This window comes from Eutrema salsugineum, unplaced genomic scaffold (assembly GCF_000478725.1).
Source record: "Eutrema salsugineum unplaced genomic scaffold, Eutsalg1_0 scaffold_1, whole genome shotgun sequence".
In the NCBI taxonomy this organism is placed as follows: domain Eukaryota; kingdom Viridiplantae; phylum Streptophyta; class Magnoliopsida; order Brassicales; family Brassicaceae; genus Eutrema; species Eutrema salsugineum.
The window spans coordinates 139895-158527 of record NW_006256909.1 but is presented as its reverse complement, the minus strand read 5'-3'; the positions used below and the strand labels follow the sequence as shown (position 1 = coordinate 158527).

At 37.0% G+C, this 18633-nt stretch overlaps 6 protein-coding genes across 7 annotated transcripts; 3 read left to right on the top strand and 3 right to left on the bottom strand.

The window, feature by feature from the left end:
* The first annotated feature begins 1900 nt into the window (after window positions 1-1900).
* On the top strand, window positions 1901-3339 carry LOC18028374 (transcription repressor MYB4). The gene is made up of 2 exons (XM_006411588.2): window positions 1901-2416; window positions 2571-3339. Exons 1-2 carry the CDS (start codon window positions 2154-2156, stop codon window positions 3184-3186), a joined length of 879 nt encoding a protein of 292 aa, XP_006411651.1. The 5' UTR covers window positions 1901-2153; the 3' UTR covers window positions 3187-3339.
* A 4269-nt stretch (window positions 3340-7608) lies between these two features.
* LOC18028373 (heavy metal-associated isoprenylated plant protein 26) lies at window positions 7609-9223 on the bottom strand. The gene is made up of 2 exons (XM_006411587.2): window positions 8978-9223; window positions 7609-8206 (listed from the first exon to the last, which is right to left on the bottom strand). The coding sequence occupies exons 1-2, from the start codon at window positions 9053-9055 to the stop codon at window positions 7823-7825; spliced, it is 462 nt and encodes a 153-aa protein (XP_006411650.1). The 5' UTR covers window positions 9056-9223; the 3' UTR covers window positions 7609-7822.
* Window positions 9224-9931: 708 nt separating this feature from the next.
* LOC18028372 (probable CDP-diacylglycerol--inositol 3-phosphatidyltransferase 2) lies at window positions 9932-12288 on the top strand. Its single transcript, XM_006411586.2, has 10 exons — window positions 9932-10442; window positions 10567-10651; window positions 10753-10802; window positions 11029-11068; window positions 11176-11220; window positions 11308-11373; window positions 11468-11582; window positions 11679-11735; window positions 11816-11914; window positions 12042-12288. The coding sequence occupies exons 1-10, from the start codon at window positions 10376-10378 to the stop codon at window positions 12099-12101; spliced, it is 684 nt and encodes a 227-aa protein (XP_006411649.1). The 5' UTR covers window positions 9932-10375; the 3' UTR covers window positions 12102-12288.
* A 112-nt stretch (window positions 12289-12400) lies between these two features.
* Window positions 12401-15249, bottom strand: LOC18028370 (bcl-2-associated transcription factor 1). 2 transcript variants are annotated; one of them, XM_006411585.2, is made up of 9 exons: window positions 15133-15249; window positions 14962-15050; window positions 14552-14760; window positions 14365-14448; window positions 14106-14234; window positions 13873-14007; window positions 13663-13809; window positions 13364-13537; window positions 12401-13269 (listed from the first exon to the last, which is right to left on the bottom strand). In XM_006411585.2, exons 2-9 carry the CDS (start codon window positions 15008-15010, stop codon window positions 12535-12537), a joined length of 1662 nt encoding a protein of 553 aa, XP_006411648.1. In that variant the 5' UTR covers window positions 15011-15050; window positions 15133-15249; the 3' UTR covers window positions 12401-12534. The 2 variants fall into 2 exon arrangements, with proteins under 2 accessions (XP_006411648.1, XP_024004702.1); XM_024148934.1 differs by lacking the exon at window positions 15133-15249 and having other exon boundaries at window positions 14552-14879.
* Window positions 15250-15763: 514 nt separating this feature from the next.
* LOC18028371 (trafficking protein particle complex subunit 2-like protein) lies at window positions 15764-16922 on the top strand. The gene is made up of 5 exons (XM_006411583.2): window positions 15764-15969; window positions 16088-16184; window positions 16257-16335; window positions 16424-16505; window positions 16580-16922. The coding sequence occupies exons 1-5, from the start codon at window positions 15937-15939 to the stop codon at window positions 16709-16711; spliced, it is 423 nt and encodes a 140-aa protein (XP_006411646.1). The 5' UTR covers window positions 15764-15936; the 3' UTR covers window positions 16712-16922.
* A 69-nt stretch (window positions 16923-16991) lies between these two features.
* On the bottom strand, window positions 16992-18587 carry LOC18028369 (monooxygenase 2). The gene is made up of 5 exons (XM_006411584.2): window positions 18361-18587; window positions 18206-18268; window positions 17943-18105; window positions 17629-17857; window positions 16992-17533 (listed from the first exon to the last, which is right to left on the bottom strand). Exons 1-5 carry the CDS (start codon window positions 18585-18587, stop codon window positions 16992-16994), a joined length of 1224 nt encoding a protein of 407 aa, XP_006411647.1.
* Between the last annotated feature and the right edge of the window lie 46 nt (window positions 18588-18633).

Below are 18633 nucleotides of genomic sequence, written 5' to 3'. Positions count from 1 at the left end.
TATATTTTATAACGCTCTTTGAATCATTGCATGTGGTATTTTTTTTCCTGTCAAGGATAAAGTAGTGTTTATGCATTTGGTTTTCCTAAACAATTAATACTAGCTAGTCTCTATTTAACAAACTGTAAGGAAAATAGACCAAGAATTCAATTAATTGGGGTACTTGGTGAATTTGGGGTTTGATTTGATTCAAATGTAAGTGAATGTTGCTGATATAAAGAAATAATTGGGCTTTAGCTGAGAACCTAATCTTCTAGAAGAGCGCCATCATCATGCATGAGACGAGTGATTGTATACCAATAGATTAAAATAATTAAATTCAACAACTCTCTCTTTTTCGTTTTTTTTCCGTCTTTTTTCAATAATATTATTAATCATTCATTTTTAAAAATCTTCTCAAATTTTCCACCTAACTTACCAAATTTCACATTTTCGTTCAACTTCTTTGTTTAACATACGGGTATGCATACATACACAGAGATATAGTTAAATATATTCGTCTACTAACTACTGTTATGTTTTCCATCGTTCTACTATTTTTCGTACATAATCAAAGCAATGTTGCAAAAATTAATACGATGGAAATGGAATCAAGGATTAGTGTTATCAACTTATCTTATTCTACAAAAACGTATACGTGATACATACGATTATATTTCAGTCCATTTAAAGGTTAAAACTACCCCGAGAACATTTGTTAAGTCTTGGTCCTCAAGTCTCTAATTAAAAAACTGTTAAGAAGTTGGTAAGGTAAAACCACATTCCTAGTCAAGTTTCTAGAAGGCACATTCTTTAATTCACAATTTTCTTTATATATATACTGTTTTGGTGGTTCTTGTTGTATAGTTTTCATACGGACATATAAAAGAAGCATGCCCATTATCACAAATATTCTAAACACGAAGTGCTTTGTCATTTGAGACAAATTTTTAAAACCATATGTACCACATATATTTGTGTTAATCATGCCCTGCCCACACATAATTAGTTGTTTAATAATGCTTTGTTAAGATCTATGTATGTTATTAATTGAAAAAACAATAATTAACCTAATGCAGTTGACCAGTACAAACCACACAGCCTATAGTTGACCTTTACTTGTACAAAATCACTTATTAACTTTACCACCAACCTCCACAACTTAATTATCCCTCCTCTTCATTATTGCTATTTGCTACCAAATTTTTTAAGAATCCCTTTCTTATTTATATATTATAATTTTATTTGGGCCAATATATGACGGTAAAAGCCATTGACAAACTTTCAGTTTTTTCATAAGTAATTATTTTTTCTTCTCTCCTACTTTTATAACAAATTTACAAACTTGATCATGCGATTAAAACAAGCAAAAATAAAAATGTAATCTACCGGATCTAAATGACGATTTGTCAAACACTAAATGTACGCAGTAGTATCTTGAAAACAAAGGTTAGTATTATATATGATATATGAAAATCGTTTTAAATGCAAAGGAAAAAGTGAAGATAAACCAAAAATGGTCAATCATTTTGAATTTATGTATTATAAAGGAGCGATTATGTACCAATAAGATAATTTTATTTGATACTATTTTTGCAGCAATAAAATATTAATTAAATTGTTGTCATGTTTATCAAAAAACGTCTCAAAAGACCATGATGCCATATATGTCAAGCTTCTCACTTATTGTACCAAAACGAAAGGCCACCATACACTACTCATTCAAATCCATCCCACCAACTCACATCTAGAAGCAATTATAAGTTCAACTCTCTCTCTCTCTCTCCTCCCTATCATCTAGAAGCAATTGTGTATATATATATATATGTGTGTGTATATATCCCTCTCTAGCTTTAAGTCAATACCCTATATAAACTATACACCAAAGCTTTGAACCTTCAACCAAACCCAAAATCCAAGTGCCCCACCAAATGCTTCAATCCTCTTCCACTACGCAAAAAAACAACTTAATCCCTTTATACCCTTTGAGCCAAAACCCTCGCTAAAAGCCAACCCCCAGTATATATAAAATAATAAGAACACACACTTGATCAATTTATACCACTTTTTGATATGTGAATATATATATGTAGAAGAGTTTATATCAAGACATCAAAAAATAAGATCTACACACAACCAAAAAAAAAACAGGAAGAAGAAGAAGAAAAAAAGGTATGGGAAGGTCACCATGTTGTGAAAAAGCTCACACGAACAAAGGAGCATGGACGAAAGAAGAGGACGAGAGACTCATAGCTTACATTAAAGCTCATGGCGAAGGCTGCTGGAGATCTCTCCCTAAAGCCGCCGGCCTTCTCCGCTGTGGCAAAAGCTGCCGTCTCCGGTGGATCAACTATCTCCGGCCTGACCTTAAGCGCGGAAACTTCACCGAGGAAGAGGATGAGCTCATCATCAAGCTCCATAGCCTTCTTGGCAACAAGTGAGTACCTTATTAATATACATACATACATATATAGTCTCTAGCTAGGGACTTTTTTGTCGTTGTTAATACATGCAAAAACACAAACAAGACTAAAAAAAAAAAAACCAAGGAACTTCGATGTCTAACGTAGCTATATTATTTATGTTGACAGATGGTCGCTTATCGCGGGGAGATTACCGGGAAGAACAGATAACGAGATAAAGAACTATTGGAACACACATATACGAAGAAAGCTGATAAACAGAGGGATTGATCCAACGACTCATAGACCAATCCAAGAATCATCAGCTTCTCAGGATTCTAAACCTATACAGCTAGAACCAATCACGAGTAATAACACCATTAATATCTCCTTCACTTCTTCCTCTTCTACTCCAAAGGTCGAAACTTTCCAGGAAAGCATAAGTTTTCCGGGAAAGTCAGAGAAAATCTCAATGCTTACGTTCAAAGAAGAAAAAGATGAGCGCCCAATCGAAGAAAAGTTCCCAGATTTGAATCTTGAGCTCAGAATCAGTCTTCCTGATGTTGCTGATCGTCGCCAAGGCTTGGTGGGAGAGGGGATCTTAACGACGCCGCGTTGTTTCAACTGCAGCTTAGGGATGATAAACGGCATGGAGTGCAGATGTGGAAGAAGGAGATGCGATGTTGTCGGAGGTAGCAGCGGCAGTGGCAACGGGAGTGACATAAGCAACGGATTTGATTTTTTAGGGTTGGCAAAGAAAGAAACCACTTCTCTTTTGGGTTTTAGAAGTTTGGAGATGAAATAATTATTGTCAATTTTTAGGCGTAACTGTACAATCTTTTTTTTGCCTAGAGATTTTGGAAGGTAATTTCTTCATCGCGCTTTGTATCACGAGTAACTTTACTGTTGAATTTTAAACTTTATACAAAACATATTTTTATTAGGCAATTAACCATTTTCTTTAACAAACTTCTTTGCAAAACCAACGATATTGAATACCCCCATCTATGAATTATCGGTGATCAGATTTTCCATACTGAAATCAAGTAGAGTTTTTTTAGTTTAGTATTTTTCTAGATGCTCAAGCCTATATATAATGATTGTAGATCGATCTCTACTTGATGAGAATATTTGAAAATCGTATAATATTAGCTGTAAGATAATTTTATACAGTTGAGATTACTAGTTTTTTTTGTTAATAACTGGCTGGTTTCCCAAAAAAACTCATTATCCAATGTTGGAGATAAGCCAAATAAGGAGAAAAGGATGATTAGTATAGCTTCATCACATAATACTTAGATTATAAAAAGATAATTTCTTGTTAATTAAGCTCTCTTATAAAAATAAAAAAAATCACGAAGAAAATGAAATGAAAACAAATCCAACTGATTCGTGACAAGTGGAGAGTGAGGTTTGTAGTTAATTTGGCACAAGTAGATAAGTTGTAACAGAGGATGTAGGGAAAAAAATGTTAGATATCAAAGGAAAAGATAAATATTTGGAAAAAATGAAAAAAACAAAAGGAAAAAAAAAGAAGAGAAAAACATAAATGAAGGAAGCAACAACCAATGGACCCTTTCTTCTACCAAACTCTATTTATTTCTCACTACCCATCTCCCTACCAACCTATATACCAACCTTTCCTCATCTTTTGTCCACTTACATACATACATACATACATACATACATACATGATACATACACACATACATACACACATACATATCCACATGCATACATGCAATCTATACACAAGAAATATATGCATATCAAAGTTGTATAGAGTTTCATTGAATGTGGCCACATGCTTGATATTAGAAAGAGTGACTCTACGTATAGTAAACCATCGTTTTATCGCAAGATATATGGTTATTAAACCGGTGTTTGATATGTTCTTTTATCTGCACACAACTTCGAAAACACCCCTCTGCTACTATCTCATCTCAAGTCCCAAAATAATAGTTACTCCTATATGTATATCAATATATATATATCTTATAAATATTATTTTTTTCAACTTCTTATAAATATTCATTACGCGATAAGTTGCTGACAAGTGACAAATACATATAACCATATTTGCTAGGCTATTAAAACGGATTAGCGATCACTGCAATCTGTCACCAATCTGCAGTTAATATTTTGGTGATAACTTTTTACGGCACCAGATCCATTGGTCTATAGCACACACGGAAAAATGCTGTGTTCAAATTGACCAATTGGTTGTAATTAGCTCTTTTCGTTTATAGGTCATATTATATATATATATATATATATATCGGTATGATCTCAGCCAATAGATTCTAAACAAATTACGTATAGGGCTTAAGCATAGGATATATCATTATGGTGAAGAGACAACCTGAACAGTATAATGATATAAAGACATTTATCTGGTTACAACAATTTAATGAACTCAGAAATCAATTGTAATATTACTAAGATTTCAATTTTTACCAGATTTTTTTTTTCATATCGAGATTTTCAGTTTTCATTAATTGATTGATTACATTTCGAACTTCGAAGTTACGATTATCAATATACACTTGATAGGATATTTGGAGATGAAAGAGATGGTAGAGGAGTGGTGAGAACTGAAGATAAGGAAAAAGCGGAAAAAGACAAAAGATGACCATCACAAGTGAAGAAGACAGACGCACCTGCCTCTTCTTCTTTCTAAAAACTTTATTTATTTTAGCTTTAGTTTATTTTGATTTTTTAAAACGACTTTCTCAAAGTTGTTAGGTAGATCCGTAGATGCCATAGAAGCTTCTATTGTATTTTAAAATAAAATAGAATTTGATATAGCTGCGAGTCTTGTGGCACTTTTTTTTTTTTGTCTTTCCCACATATCTTGCTCTAAAAGGGAAGAGAAAATTATAACTAGTTTGCCAAAAAAAGTCTAACGTTTGCACTTTGTCTATTTGATAGTTAACAAAATTTTAGGAATTCCATTTGTGTAGCGTAGTTTACACATACGTAGACGATAATGGTTTACGATATAAGCTAGCACACAATTAATATAGAAATGATGATATACGACAAAAAGATTATTCATTTTCCAATTAATCGGATGGACATTTGGGCAAACCTACATCATATATCAAATTGGTTGAATTAAAGGTATAAGCAATATATACAAATGAAAGTTGAGTGCTTAACACTCACCTTGACCTCATAAAAAAGCAACATGCATGGCAAGTGTATGTAATGGTACTTATATCATTGAGTACATAGTTTTACATTCTTTTAATTAGTTACGTGGATAATTCTATTAAAGATAAGAGAAGATTTCGACGTCGTTGGCAGCATTGTTTGATCTACTTGATATGATATATTTCTTTTCAGAATCCATGAGGATTTTGACTTTATCGTTCGATCTATAAACCAAGCCTCTCTATCTTTCTGCACATTTCTATAGAAAAACTCTCATTTTGATTTTAATTTTTGGATTTAAATAATTTGTCAGAAGCTAAAGATGCTCAGAAAGTCAGATGGTGACTGTTTTCTTATTAAATGAAAAAAAGATACGAATAAGTTTTGAGTTCGCAGTCAAATCTCCAATTTGCTCAGAAATCCTCAATTTCATCCTTGAACCTCGCGATCTCTGCATAGCATAGAGTTTTTACTCCTAGAATCCATTCTCCTATCAATGGCCTCCCAAATCACGTACATCAGCCTTTTTTTTTTTTTGTCATCGTCATCAGGACCCCCAGCATTGCCTGCCTTTAAACAGATGTCGATTTTAGAAAGCAGAATCGCTATCAAGTATTGTGTTCTCGACTTCATTTTTTATTTCACTTCAAAATATGAAATGTTTACTGCTTTTGTTTATTACAAATTGATCCGCATTGTTCGGGCTATATGATAAATAGCGTTTTCCCTTAGAAAAATATAGTTCTATATTTGATGCGATCGCAATATATCAGATGCCAGATGGGCTGATCAATTAGTCCATGAAAGACCGTTCGTACGTACTTATTGGTCACAGACATCAAGTCCACGATTCCGTTGGTCGGCCTTCGTAGTTTTGAACAGCCTTCTTATATCCTGCCCAAAATGTTAATAATATAGATATCTAATGCTTTACTATTACAGTATATGATAGGTTTTCTTTTACATATTTTAAAGTAAGAAACAACTAGATTTTAACCCGTGCGTCCGCACGAGAATGTTTTATTTTTTTTTATTTCTAATAGAAGTTGCATTTATCTTTTTTGTTTAGATATAATTTATTTTTGTTATTTAGTTTTTTAAATCAAAAAATTGTTATCATACTTTAATTTTAAACAGTAAAATTTGTATATTAGTAGAATAAGAGTATACGTTAATTAAATATACATTGATTTAATGTTAATTATAAACTTTGTTATTATGTGAATTTAGATTTATACATAAACAATCTATATATCTATGAATTTGCTAATCCATCCGTTTAGTTGTCTTAAATCATTTTTAATATCTTACATGTTTTGACAAACTAACCAGTATAAGACTATAATTATAATTGTATAACCCTATAAATATTTACTAATATGGAATATTTGGACCAATTGATTATGAAAAATATAATAAGATATTTATTTACTATTTGTGCTATTAAAAAATGTATATATATATATATATATATATACGGACTAACCTGTTAGTTTAATTGTCTCCAATCATCTTAATATCTTACATGTTTTAATAAATTAACTCATGAACCTTAAATATATATATATATATATAACTCTAATCTCGATCATATTATTGTATAATATAAATATTTATTAATCTCAAATATTTGATATTTTAGACCGATTGTTTATGATAAAATACGATAAAATATTTATTTACTATACATTTTTATAAATATTATTTAAATTTTAAATTTTAAATTAAATTAAATTCTAAAGTATTAAAATTATTATCTAAATTTTTGTAATAAAATTTAATTATAATTTTTTTGAATTTTTTGAATTTAAATTAAATTAAATACAAATTTTTGTAACTAAATTTAATTAAATTTCTAATAATTTGAAATTTAAATTAAAAATGACCTAGATTTTAGAAAATCTTAAAATATCTAAATTAATAACTAATTTTTAGAAATTAAATATAAAAATAAAATAAAATATAATAAAAACACTTTGAGAATATTTGGATACAAGGACTAAATGTGCTTCTGTTTTAATAGAAAAGATATCGACTTAGTTTTTCAACATTTATCTTTGGAGCAAGGAAAGAATAAAAGAAGAAAATATTACAATCGATCATAAGAGTACAGAGACCAAGGAACTAAAACCAAATAAACAAGAAGCCTAGCTACCATATGGTATTAATATACAACGAAACAAGAAACAACACACTTTTTTACCAAAAAAAAAAAAAAAAAAACAGCACACGTCGCACCAGCAGTAATGGAAAAGTTGAAACGGTCTACAGTATATGACAAAACATCACATGACAACACAAGCCGCTGGATTCTCATCGCTAAAAGCAGTAGTGTAGCGGACCTCGGTGGAGCTGGCACGAGCAAGCTGAGACACTCCAGGGTCATCGGCTCTGCGCACATAACCCGAGGGTGCCTTCTTGTCGTAGACACCGGCAGCGTAAGGATGAGCCACCACGTCGTAGGGCACATAGGGCCAGAGCTCGACCTTCTTGCCAGTCCTGTGAGCCATTCGAGCCACAACCTTGTTTGGGTCGACGTAGCCCACAACAGTGACTTTGTGGGCTTTGGGCTCCAAAGAGACAGAAGACACACCCTTCATTCCTTCCACCGACCGCCGCACTTTGCGCTCGCACCCTTCGCAGTCCATCTTCACTTTTATCTCTACCGTCTACGAGAGAATGACCAGATTAACATAACCACGACAAAAAACAATCAATGTCGCTTCCTTTTAATAAAAAAAAAATCTAGTTAAGAAAAAGAGTAAATGTCATCATGACTAGTGAGCGAAATTCACGTGATTAATTTTCCCCAGATATTACGTTTATTTAATTACCGACAGGCGACAGCGAATACACTACTAATCCCGGTGTAAATCTAACAGATGGCTGCAGCTAATTTTGCCCGATTAAAACGAATCTATTACTTTTCTTCTTCTTTTTTAACCTTAAAACGAATCTATATTACTTGGTCGGCGTTCGGAACAAAAATCGCTTCAGGTAAAATCCAAGTTATTGAATTTTTTTCCACTTCATTCTTGTGGTTATATGTAAAACAAATCTACTCTATGTATATGCAACCATGATTGTATTCTATTAAGAAAACAAAAGAAAAAGAAGGTAATTGAAAACAAAATAAATCTGAAACTTCGCCATATGTACTCTCTGAGGTATAAAGTAGGAAGAAGTTAGAAGAAGAATAGTAATTGAAGAATATGCAAAGTAAATCACGAGAAGTTCCCTACTCCCAAGTAACGGTCACATCTCACTCGAACTTTCCTTCTCATCGAACCTAGTTTCTATAATAAGAGCTAGTCGATCGTCACTTTCCAACGAATCTTTTTTAGTTTCTTTCTAAAAGACTAAAACCAAGATCTAAAAATTCTCAGCTAAATGAATCTGCATAATATTGTAAAAAGAAAAAGAAAAGTGGGAGGGTTTACCTGCAACTGTCTCCGCTTTTTAATCTTGTGTCCATGAGAGCAATCAAACATTTCAGAGACATGATCAAGAACACCCATATGTATCCTTCTTTTTTTTTTTTTATAATTCCCGAAAATAGAAAAAACTGAGTGATGTCGAAGAACCCAGAAGAACTGAAATAGGAACCTTTAGGAGAAGGAGAGAGAGAGAGAGAGTTGCACACAGCTCAGTGTAAAATCTGTTAAAGGGAAAGTGAAGAAAAGTAAAAGATGAAATGAAAATGGGGAGAAAGCATATTTATAAAGACATTTAAAAATTAATACTAAATAGTAATATTAATGATGGATCACCTTTCTCTCCTGGTCCCACCAGCTTAATACTCTTCTCTTCGTTAGATTCACTTATAAGACCAAAAAAATAAATAAAATAATAAACAGAGTTAATTCGATGTATGGGGAACAGAGTTATTGTTTTTGGATAATCGATGATGACTCGCTAGTCACACCGACGTGCCGACCCTTGACCACTCTTTTTTCCTTTTTAAAAAATTGGTCTCGCTCGAAACTCGGGCCTTTAATGGATCGTTATGAGGCCCACATTGTTTTTTATTTTAAACCATTTTTTTTCAATTATGGCGATATTAAAGTCAAGCTTGGTTGGATATGCAGAATACAAAATACGTTGGACTATCCCATGAGCCATGAAATTCAAATATCCAGATTCAAACTTGGAAACAAAGTAGAACTCTCTGAACGTGATTTTCAGATTGGATTTCCGGAATCTTTTTATATTTGTATTAGTATTGGTGCTATGTCAAGATCCGAATTGAAAACCGGTCAAATGTGTGTAGAAGATTACTGAAAAGAAGATACTGCTCTTTGGTTAACAACAACAAGTAAACCTATAAAATTTCAGAGGCGAATATTATCAGAAACTAAATTTGGTCTGGAACCCAAAAGAAAAAGAGGGTCCGAGTTCTGTAAATAAATGAAAAATATTACAAATTGTATAAATTGTATTTGTATGTATTTCACAAAATTCAAGTGTTTTAAGGGGGCGAATATTAAACGAAACGTCTGCTATCGTTAGTTTGTTTCAGAGACGAGGCGAATCTGATTCCGACTTGAACTAACAGCTCTGCACGGATCTCTCTCTCTCTCTATTACTCCTCCAAAGTTATCCCCCTGATTCCCGTTTTTCTACTTGAAATTTGCTTCTTTTCCTCTTTCCAATTGCGTACTGATTCGACCTACTGGTGTGGACAAAGGGAGCAATTTCCTTGTTGAGTTGTGATAAAGTTTGTTCCTTTTTCTTTTTGGTTGTTGGGTCCTCCTCCCTTATCTCGCGTAGGTGCATTGTTCGTTCGGTGAGATCTTGATTTTCTGGGGGGGGAGCATATTGCAAAAGTGAACTCTCTTATGGCTAACAAAACGGATCAGAGACCGGCGAAGCTCTCAGTCTACCTTTACATTCCCAATATCGTTGGTGGGGTTTTTTTTTTTTTTCATTTCCCTGGAAACTTTTTTTTCTGTTTATAGTTGCGATTTTTTTTCCTTTAGATGAAAGGATTTAGGGTTTTTGATGTTAGTGTTACATGCAAAAATTGCAGGGTACATGAGAGTTCTCTTGAACTGCATTGCCTTTGCTGTGTGCTTCTCCAACAAGACCCTCTTCTCGCTCTTGTACTTTTTCAGGTTTACCAAATCCTCCCTGTTGACACTATCATCATCTTCTTCTTCTTGTGTGTTCCATACTCGTTTAATCCCGTATCCTTTGATCAATTGTTGTTTTCCAGCTTTTGTTGTGATGCTGTCGATGGATGGTGCGCTCGTAAATTCAACCAAGGTGCTTTTACCCTCATTTTTCAGCTTCAACCAACTCATATTTGTTTGTGTTTGCTCATAGGATCCTGGCATTGATCAAGAGTGGGACTTGATGTTACTAGTTTTTTGAGTTTCAATGTAGTGTAGTTGGATATTTCGAGCCCATATGCAGCTTAATGCTGTTCTATAGTATCAATATCGCTGGAGCTTGATAGTGACTCACAGAATATCTCTTCTTCCCCTTTCAGTTTCTACATTTGGAGCTGTTCTGGACATGGTTACAGACAGGTTAATCATCTGCTACATATACCAGATATTCTCACTTGCTATTTTCTTTTTCAACTAACATTATGTAACATATTTATCATCGTTTTGGGGTCTGCGCGTGGTTACAGAGTCAGCACAGCGTGTCTTCTCGTGATTCTCTCCCAAATATATATGTGAGAATCTCTGTTGATGGAATTGGAGGATGATTTTATATTTAATCCATGTTTAACATAGTCTTGGACTTGCTCAACTATAAACAGGCCTAGCTTGGCTTTCCTGTCACTGCTGGCCTTAGATATAGCTAGTCACTGGCTGCAAATGTACAGGTACTCTTTGTTGCAACTTAAATTCTTCATTCGTCTTCTACATTGTATATAGATATAGTTTTCGTACGTAGGAAAATTAATACTGGAGTCACAGTACATTTCTGTCAGGGAAGACCAGCCATAAGGATGTGAAAGATAGCACGAGCTGGCTGTTTAAACTCTACTATGGAAACCGGATGTTCATGGGTTATTGCTGTGTTTCCTGCGAGGTACATTGCAGTTGATATCTGAAATAACTAACTAACTGTTTCGATGCGATTTTCTGAAGAGATATTGTAACACTGAGTTTGCTCAAATGACTACAGGTTCTTTACATAATCCTTCTGCTCATAGCAAAGAACCAAACGGAAAATCTGATGAACGTGAGCTTCTCTTCTCTTCCCGTTTAATCTGTATAGCTAGTCTTGTGCTGTAAAAACTCTCGGGGGTTCCAATCTTTCAGGTGGTAGTTGACGCATTGATGCAGTATTCACCTCTCTCTTTGCTCTTGGCTTTGAGCATATTTGGGTGGTCGATCAAGCAGATCATCAATGTGATTCAGGTAATCTAAGGCCTGATCCACAAATAAAATCAGTCCTTTCAAACTCCAATATAGTAGGCAGTGTGTATGGTTCTTATCGTGTATTTTCGTTTTGGTATTGTTTTGTTGCTGTGGCGGCGTGTGTCAGATGAAAACGGCTGCAGATGTTTGTGTCCTGTATGACATAGAGAAGCAGCATAAGCCCTGAGGAGGATCTTTTGAACTCTTTTTTCTTTGTTTTGTTTCATGTGGTGTACATATGCATGCATCTGGTTTAATGGTTTGGATGTAGATAAAAACTCTCGGCATGCCTTATGTGTTTTCTTTTATTGTATGAGATGAAAGATATTTTGATCCATTCACTAAATTTCTCAGAAGCACTTGATATCGTGTTATGTTTTCGAAATGCAATCAAATTGATGATAAAAAGGTTTATTCTCCTTCTTGGGAGGCTTTACTCTGTTAAAACATCGAATAAAGGATCAATCACGCCGATAAACAGGAGAATTATAGGCAACGAGTCCGTAGATTTTTTTTTGTTTTTTTTTTGGGTTTCATGTGGTACGACAAAATCCAAAGAGACAAATCAGCAGCAATGGCAATGAATGAAATGAAAGAAAACACACAACTCCAAGAATACATTAAAGGTGGAGGAGGACGGCATCTCCTTGGAACTGATGGACCTTGGAGTGAAAGAGCTCCAGCTTCTTGTTCAAGCTCGAACCTTTCATCTGTAGCTGCCCTAGTTTTCCGGCCACCGCCGTGACCCTCTCTCGGCAATCTCTGATATCCTTGTCCCTCCTCTCCAGCTCCGCCGTCATCTCCTCCATCTCTTGCTTCCCCGCCTTGGCTTCCCTCTCGCACACCTCTCTCTCCGCCTTGGCCGCCTCGTACTCGTCCAAGTACTTGACTGCCTCCCCAAGCTCCGCCATGGCTTTCTTCAGCCACGACACTTGTATTCTCACCGCCTCCATGTCTTTCACCACCGCCGCCATCTCCTCCACTCGCGTTTTCGTCAGATCCCTCAAGCCCGTCGATCTCAGCTCCATGACCACCGCCGCAAGGGATTCTAGGTAGTAGGACCTCGTCATCGTAGATTGGAGCTTGGATGAGGCGGCGATGTCTCCGTGCTTGTCGAGGATGGCCTTGAGGGTTTCCGCAACGCTCTGCCTCACTCTATAGCTGGCCACGGATACGTAAGCCTCGCTGGAGATGATTGATAGTTGGCTCTCTTCCTCCTTTTCATAGCCTCGCATTCTGGCCATCTCCTGCACCGTGAAGCTCTGAGACTCGTCCGTCAGCTCCGGCGGCTCATCACAGGGCTTCTCTTGCTCATAGCTTTCCGCCGCAACCATCTGATAGTTGTGGTGAACCGGCTGCAAGGCAGGCAGGAAAGGAACCAATTCAAATTCCATTCAAATTTTCAAAAAATTCTTAAACAAGAAAGAAAAGAGATGCAAGGAATGATACCGTGGTGTTGGCGGAACGAGTTGGGGTGGCGATTTCAGGGAAGAGGTAGGTAGAGTGGTTGTCGTCGTCATCACTGGATGAATAGTATGCTGCTGCGCCTCCATGGACTCCTCTGCTCCGCCGCATTACATCGCCATCTGCTTCATACATTGCCTCCATTTCCTCATTATCATGCTGCACACCATATTCTATATTATTATTATTATTGTCGTCAAGAGGACTTTGATTTGTTTTTACCGCTAGAAAGAAAGAAAGCAGGAACAGTGAGCTTTTGTTGTTTTTGTTCTGTTCCAGAGTACCGTTGTGTATGGTTGTGGTGGTGGCGAACGGCTTGCAGCTGGATGGAACGGGCTCGGTGGAGAGCTGTTTCGCGGTGTTACATCACCATCTCGCTCGTACAGGTCCTCAAACTGCTCGTTATCAGGGTGGTTTCTTCGGCGATCAGGCTGCCATTAGAAACAGAGACTTTTAGGTCCCAATGTATGCAATTGTCTACTCACAAGACTTACAGTTGTGTATGGTGATGGAGAGCGGCTTCTGGCTGGATGAAATGGGCTCCTCTTCTCAAATATGGTGTTGGCCTCTGGCTCATACATTGCCTCGTACTCGTAGTCGTCTGTATCATGGTCTCTGCGGCGATCAGGCTGAATTCAATTAAAAATTAGAAGCGTTTAGTGATTGAACATGAATCAGAACAAATCATCAGAGCTTTTTTTTTTTTTTTTTTGTGTGGAGAGAGTACCGTGTGGTATGGAGATGGAGAAGGGCTTTTGAATGGGTGAAATGGGCTGGCATTGCTTCGGGTATCTGCCTCATACATTCGATCGTGGTGTTCTCGACTGTACTCGCTTGGCTTTCGACGCCGTTCTGGCTGCCATTCAAAATACAAAGCCAAAGCCAATATCAGTATCGGGTAACTAATAGTAATAAAAAGACCATCAAAGACTGTAACTTTGCTTTGTGTTAAACTCCAACTCAGAGTTGAGACCAGTCAAACTTACCGTGCGGTTTCCAGATGGATGAAAGGGGCTCGAGGGAGCGTTGGTCTCTGGCTCATAACTCATTTGGTCTCTACGACGCTCAGGCTGCAATTGAAGAAAAGGGCAAACTCAATGTCATCTACATATTGTTTTGGTCCAAAGAAACAATTGGTTTGGCGGTGACGGGAACAGAGAAGAGATGAAATACCGTGCCATAGCCGTACACCGGAGGCCTGTGGTGGGAGTTGGGGACGCGTTCAGACGCCGGCTGTTTCCGGTATGTTGTTTGTTCATCGGAGATTGGGAAATCGTACTCTCTATTGTTCGACAGATATGATGGTGGCGGCGATCTACCGGCGGCGGGATGAGAAGGGCTCCCCGGATTGCTCTTGCTCGCACTTTTCTTCCCGAACAGTCCTGAACCAACCAGAATATTGGTCAACGGATGTCGTCAAATAGGATAGTTTTGAAAAGACGGGGACTTGAGGTAATGATCCTGATCACCGGCAGCTTTTCCAGGGGGTTCTAGTATATTTCTTTGGCACAGTAAAAACGGCTCTGTAACTAAGGACTTGGCAGATTCGGGAAAGCCAAGAGAACAAAAAAAGAAGAAGTTACCTGATCTTTTCCCATCTTTCTTTCCTCTGCTCGAACTGAAAAAGTCCATTTCAGGCACAGGATGGGATCAACAGGGTTTGTGAAATTATCTGTATGTAAAACGGAACATTAGATGCCATGCCAATGTTAACTAGTCGTAACTCGTAAGGAATCTATATAATTTTGCAGTACCTGGAATTTTTCCGGAGAGAGAGGAAGGAAAGAGAAATATTAAGACTTATGGTTCGTTTCGTTTCTTCGACGCCTGATTCCTGATTGATAAGAAGAATACATATATCTATGAGTCAAGAGGTATGTGGATTGATGTATATTTGTTTAAAATAATGCATATTGTAGTCTATGATAATTATTCATTTGACTTTGACTTAATATTTTATGACATTATAATTTACAGGGATGGTCAAGATCCACAACTTGTATTATACGATTTTTGGTTTCTTCTTTTTCTTTTTTCACAAGTAGCAGCAAGCCGTGACTTGGTCAATGATGGCTAGCTAGCCAAAGAAATAGCCAATAATGTGTTTCAATATCATCATCACACAGAATGGTCCGAGAAGGGAACTAAAGATAAAATCTCAACACTTGTATATACGTATTTGGTGGGGTGAATTGGGGTAAAATTTTCACTCTCTTCATGTCCGTGTTATCTAATATTGATAAATAATAAGAATTTACTGAATTTCTAAAATATACCTATTTCTTGGTAAAAGAAAAAGAACAAAACATAGGAAAATATATATATATATATATATATTCAGAGATGTACTGTATTCTCAATTTCATTTCGAAAACATACAGGGATACAATAGTAGAGAGACTAGAACTAAGAGAGAGGCCTAGATATAGGAGAATTCATTAAAATCAAGCCCAACGAAGCCCAACGAAGTCCAACGAAGTCTACGAAAACGACACAGCGTCGGGATCTACCAAAAACATTCGTCGTTTTTGTTTTATCGGAGCCGGAGTCGGGGAAAGATGATCGTCTGCGTCGCCGTCGTTGGCCACCAGGTTGCGCCCCCCTCCTTTTTTTTTTTTTTTTGTTAGATTTGATTGGATTTGATTTCGTTAGATCCGATAGGATCAAGTAGGATCCTTTCTCAATTTGCGTGCTTTTGGATCCGAACAGAACAACCCGCTTTACATTCAGAGCTTCACAGAAGCTGACGATGCCCTTAAGCTCCACCACATCGTCCATTGCTCCCTAGATGTCATCGATGAGCGAGGTTCTTTCTCTTTTCTCTTCCTCCACTTTGTTGTTTTTTTGAATTCAGGGATTCCTAATTGATTTCTTTCAGTGAACAATCCCAAGAAGTCAGGTACTACACTGAACGAGGCTTTTCTTGGTCTTCTTTATCCAACACTAAACTACAAAGTGTAAGCAGATGGCTTTTCCTTTTTGTATATTCAAACAGACATCTTTCGTGCCAAAAACTCACCTTGTCTCTCTTTTCTTCTCCTGTAGCTATGGTTACTTGACTAATACAAAAGTGAAGTTTATCATGGTCACAACTGATTTGGATGTCAGAGACACCGATGTGAGAAGTGTAAGTTGTAAGCTTGCTCTCAACAAGATTTTCCCTTGTTTGTTTTATATCTTCTCAATGGCATTTCTCTACAGTTCTTCAGGAAGTTCCATGCCGCATACGTGGATGCCGTCTCAAACCCTTTCCACGTTCCTGGCAAAAAGATCACTTCGAGAACCTTTGCAGATTCCGTGAGTAACATTGTTAGGTCATACACTTTTAACTGAGCCTATTTACTTGCTTTCTTGTTTGCATACGTTCATGTAAACCTTCTGATTTGCTCCATTGAAGGTAAGGTAATTTTCCCTTTAAAGTAAACGAGCGTTTCGTTGATTTTTTTTTTTATTCATCCTTTATATTGAGAGTTTATGTGAAATATGTAAAAGCAAAAACATGATTAAAGTAATCTTGAAGCAAAAGTGAAAAACTGGTCTGACGTTTATAGTTGATGAGAAGAAGCCAAGAAACGTTTGACTAAGCTTTACCATCCTGCTTGCTCGTTGAGAATTATGGGACAAGGCTTCCGCAATCGAAATGGGACTTTTTCAGCAGCAACCGAGAAAGGAAAGACGACAAGAACTTGTCTCTGAACAGGCTCATCCACTTCCCCGTGCTCTGCTGTATGAAACCTACTGTATATGCCGTAGTTATAAGATCAATGCTTCTCCATTTCCTTTCTCCTGCATACTTCTTCAAACCTTCTTCAATCCTCTTATAACTCTCGTCTTCATCGTCTTCTGTTTCACCTTTCACATTCTTAGCCTTTATAGCTTCACCGAGACAACGAGCGAGGATAACTCCATCCTCCATGGCTGAACAACCGCCTTGTCCAATATCAGGAGTCATCGGGTGAAGTGCATCCCCTGCAACGCATACGTTGTACTTTGCGATGTTTGCCCATAGAAGTTCCCATGGAGGTCGGTACTTTAGTCGAGACATCACAACGCTATCAAGATCGGTGGTCTCTACGACACTCTTAATGTTTTCAGGCAAGTCCTTGATCTTTTTCAGCACAAACTCTTTGATGTTTTCTGGATTTGTATCCTCATCTAACCAAGCGCAAGAAGAAGAGTCAGTCAGTGACGACTGACGGCAGAGGATATGAACAAGAACTTGTAGAGACATCTAGTAAAGTTCCATTTACCTAACTCAGCAGAGGTGTGTGTTAGGAACCAGTAGACAGTGTTGTGGTCACAGGGGATAAAACCCGAACGAACACCGTTGCCATAAAACTGGAAGAACTTACTCCCAAATCCGTGGCCGGCTGGAAAATGTGTGAGCCCTCGGATTGCTAACCGGGCAGTTGTAGCCGGATTCTTGAAGCCTAGCCACTTACCAACCACTGAGTTCACACCATCACACCCTACCAAAACCTGAAAATGTGGTTCAGCAAAACCTGCATTTCCAGTACAAGACCAGCCCTCATATAATTTTTTACAGAGGACAAGTAGTTACAACCTTGGTTTTGAGTATAGTTCCGTCGGAGAGATGAACCATCTTGTAGTGTCCAGACAATTCGATATGAACAACCTTAGACGAAAACCTTATGGTCCCTTGAGGCAATTCATCAGCGAGAGCCTCTAGCAACAACTTCCTCTGTACGCATCGAGACTCATATTCTCTGACAAAACCATTCAACAAGATGTAAAAGTTTTCTTAGTTTTGTTTAGCATTCATATGTTTTGTGAAGAGAAGAAGAAGAAGACGAAGAAAAAACATACTCGGATTCGGGAAAGAGCATCTCTCTAGAAGGATTTCCTGCAGAGATGGGTCCCACCACCCATCTGCATCAAGAAGATCAAAAGATATGTTTCCTTGTTAACTATAGAGTTTGTGCCAATATGTATAATATATGGTGTTACATTAGTTTTGATACCCTTGAAGGCGATCATGGAGACTGCGAATATGCTCAGAAATGCCGAGAGCTTCCATGGCCTTCCAAGCATTGAACCAAGTCGTGAATGCGAAGCCTGTGGCTCTCAGCATATCAGAAGACTCCAGCACCATGCTACTAATCCCTAGCCTGTGGAGTCCAACGGCGGTGGAAAGGCCTGAGATTCCGGCGCCGACGATGACGATGTCTCGGGTGTCTTCTTCTTCCATGGTGCGTTGATGATCTTAGAAAGCTCTTGCTTTTCTTCCTGTGCTC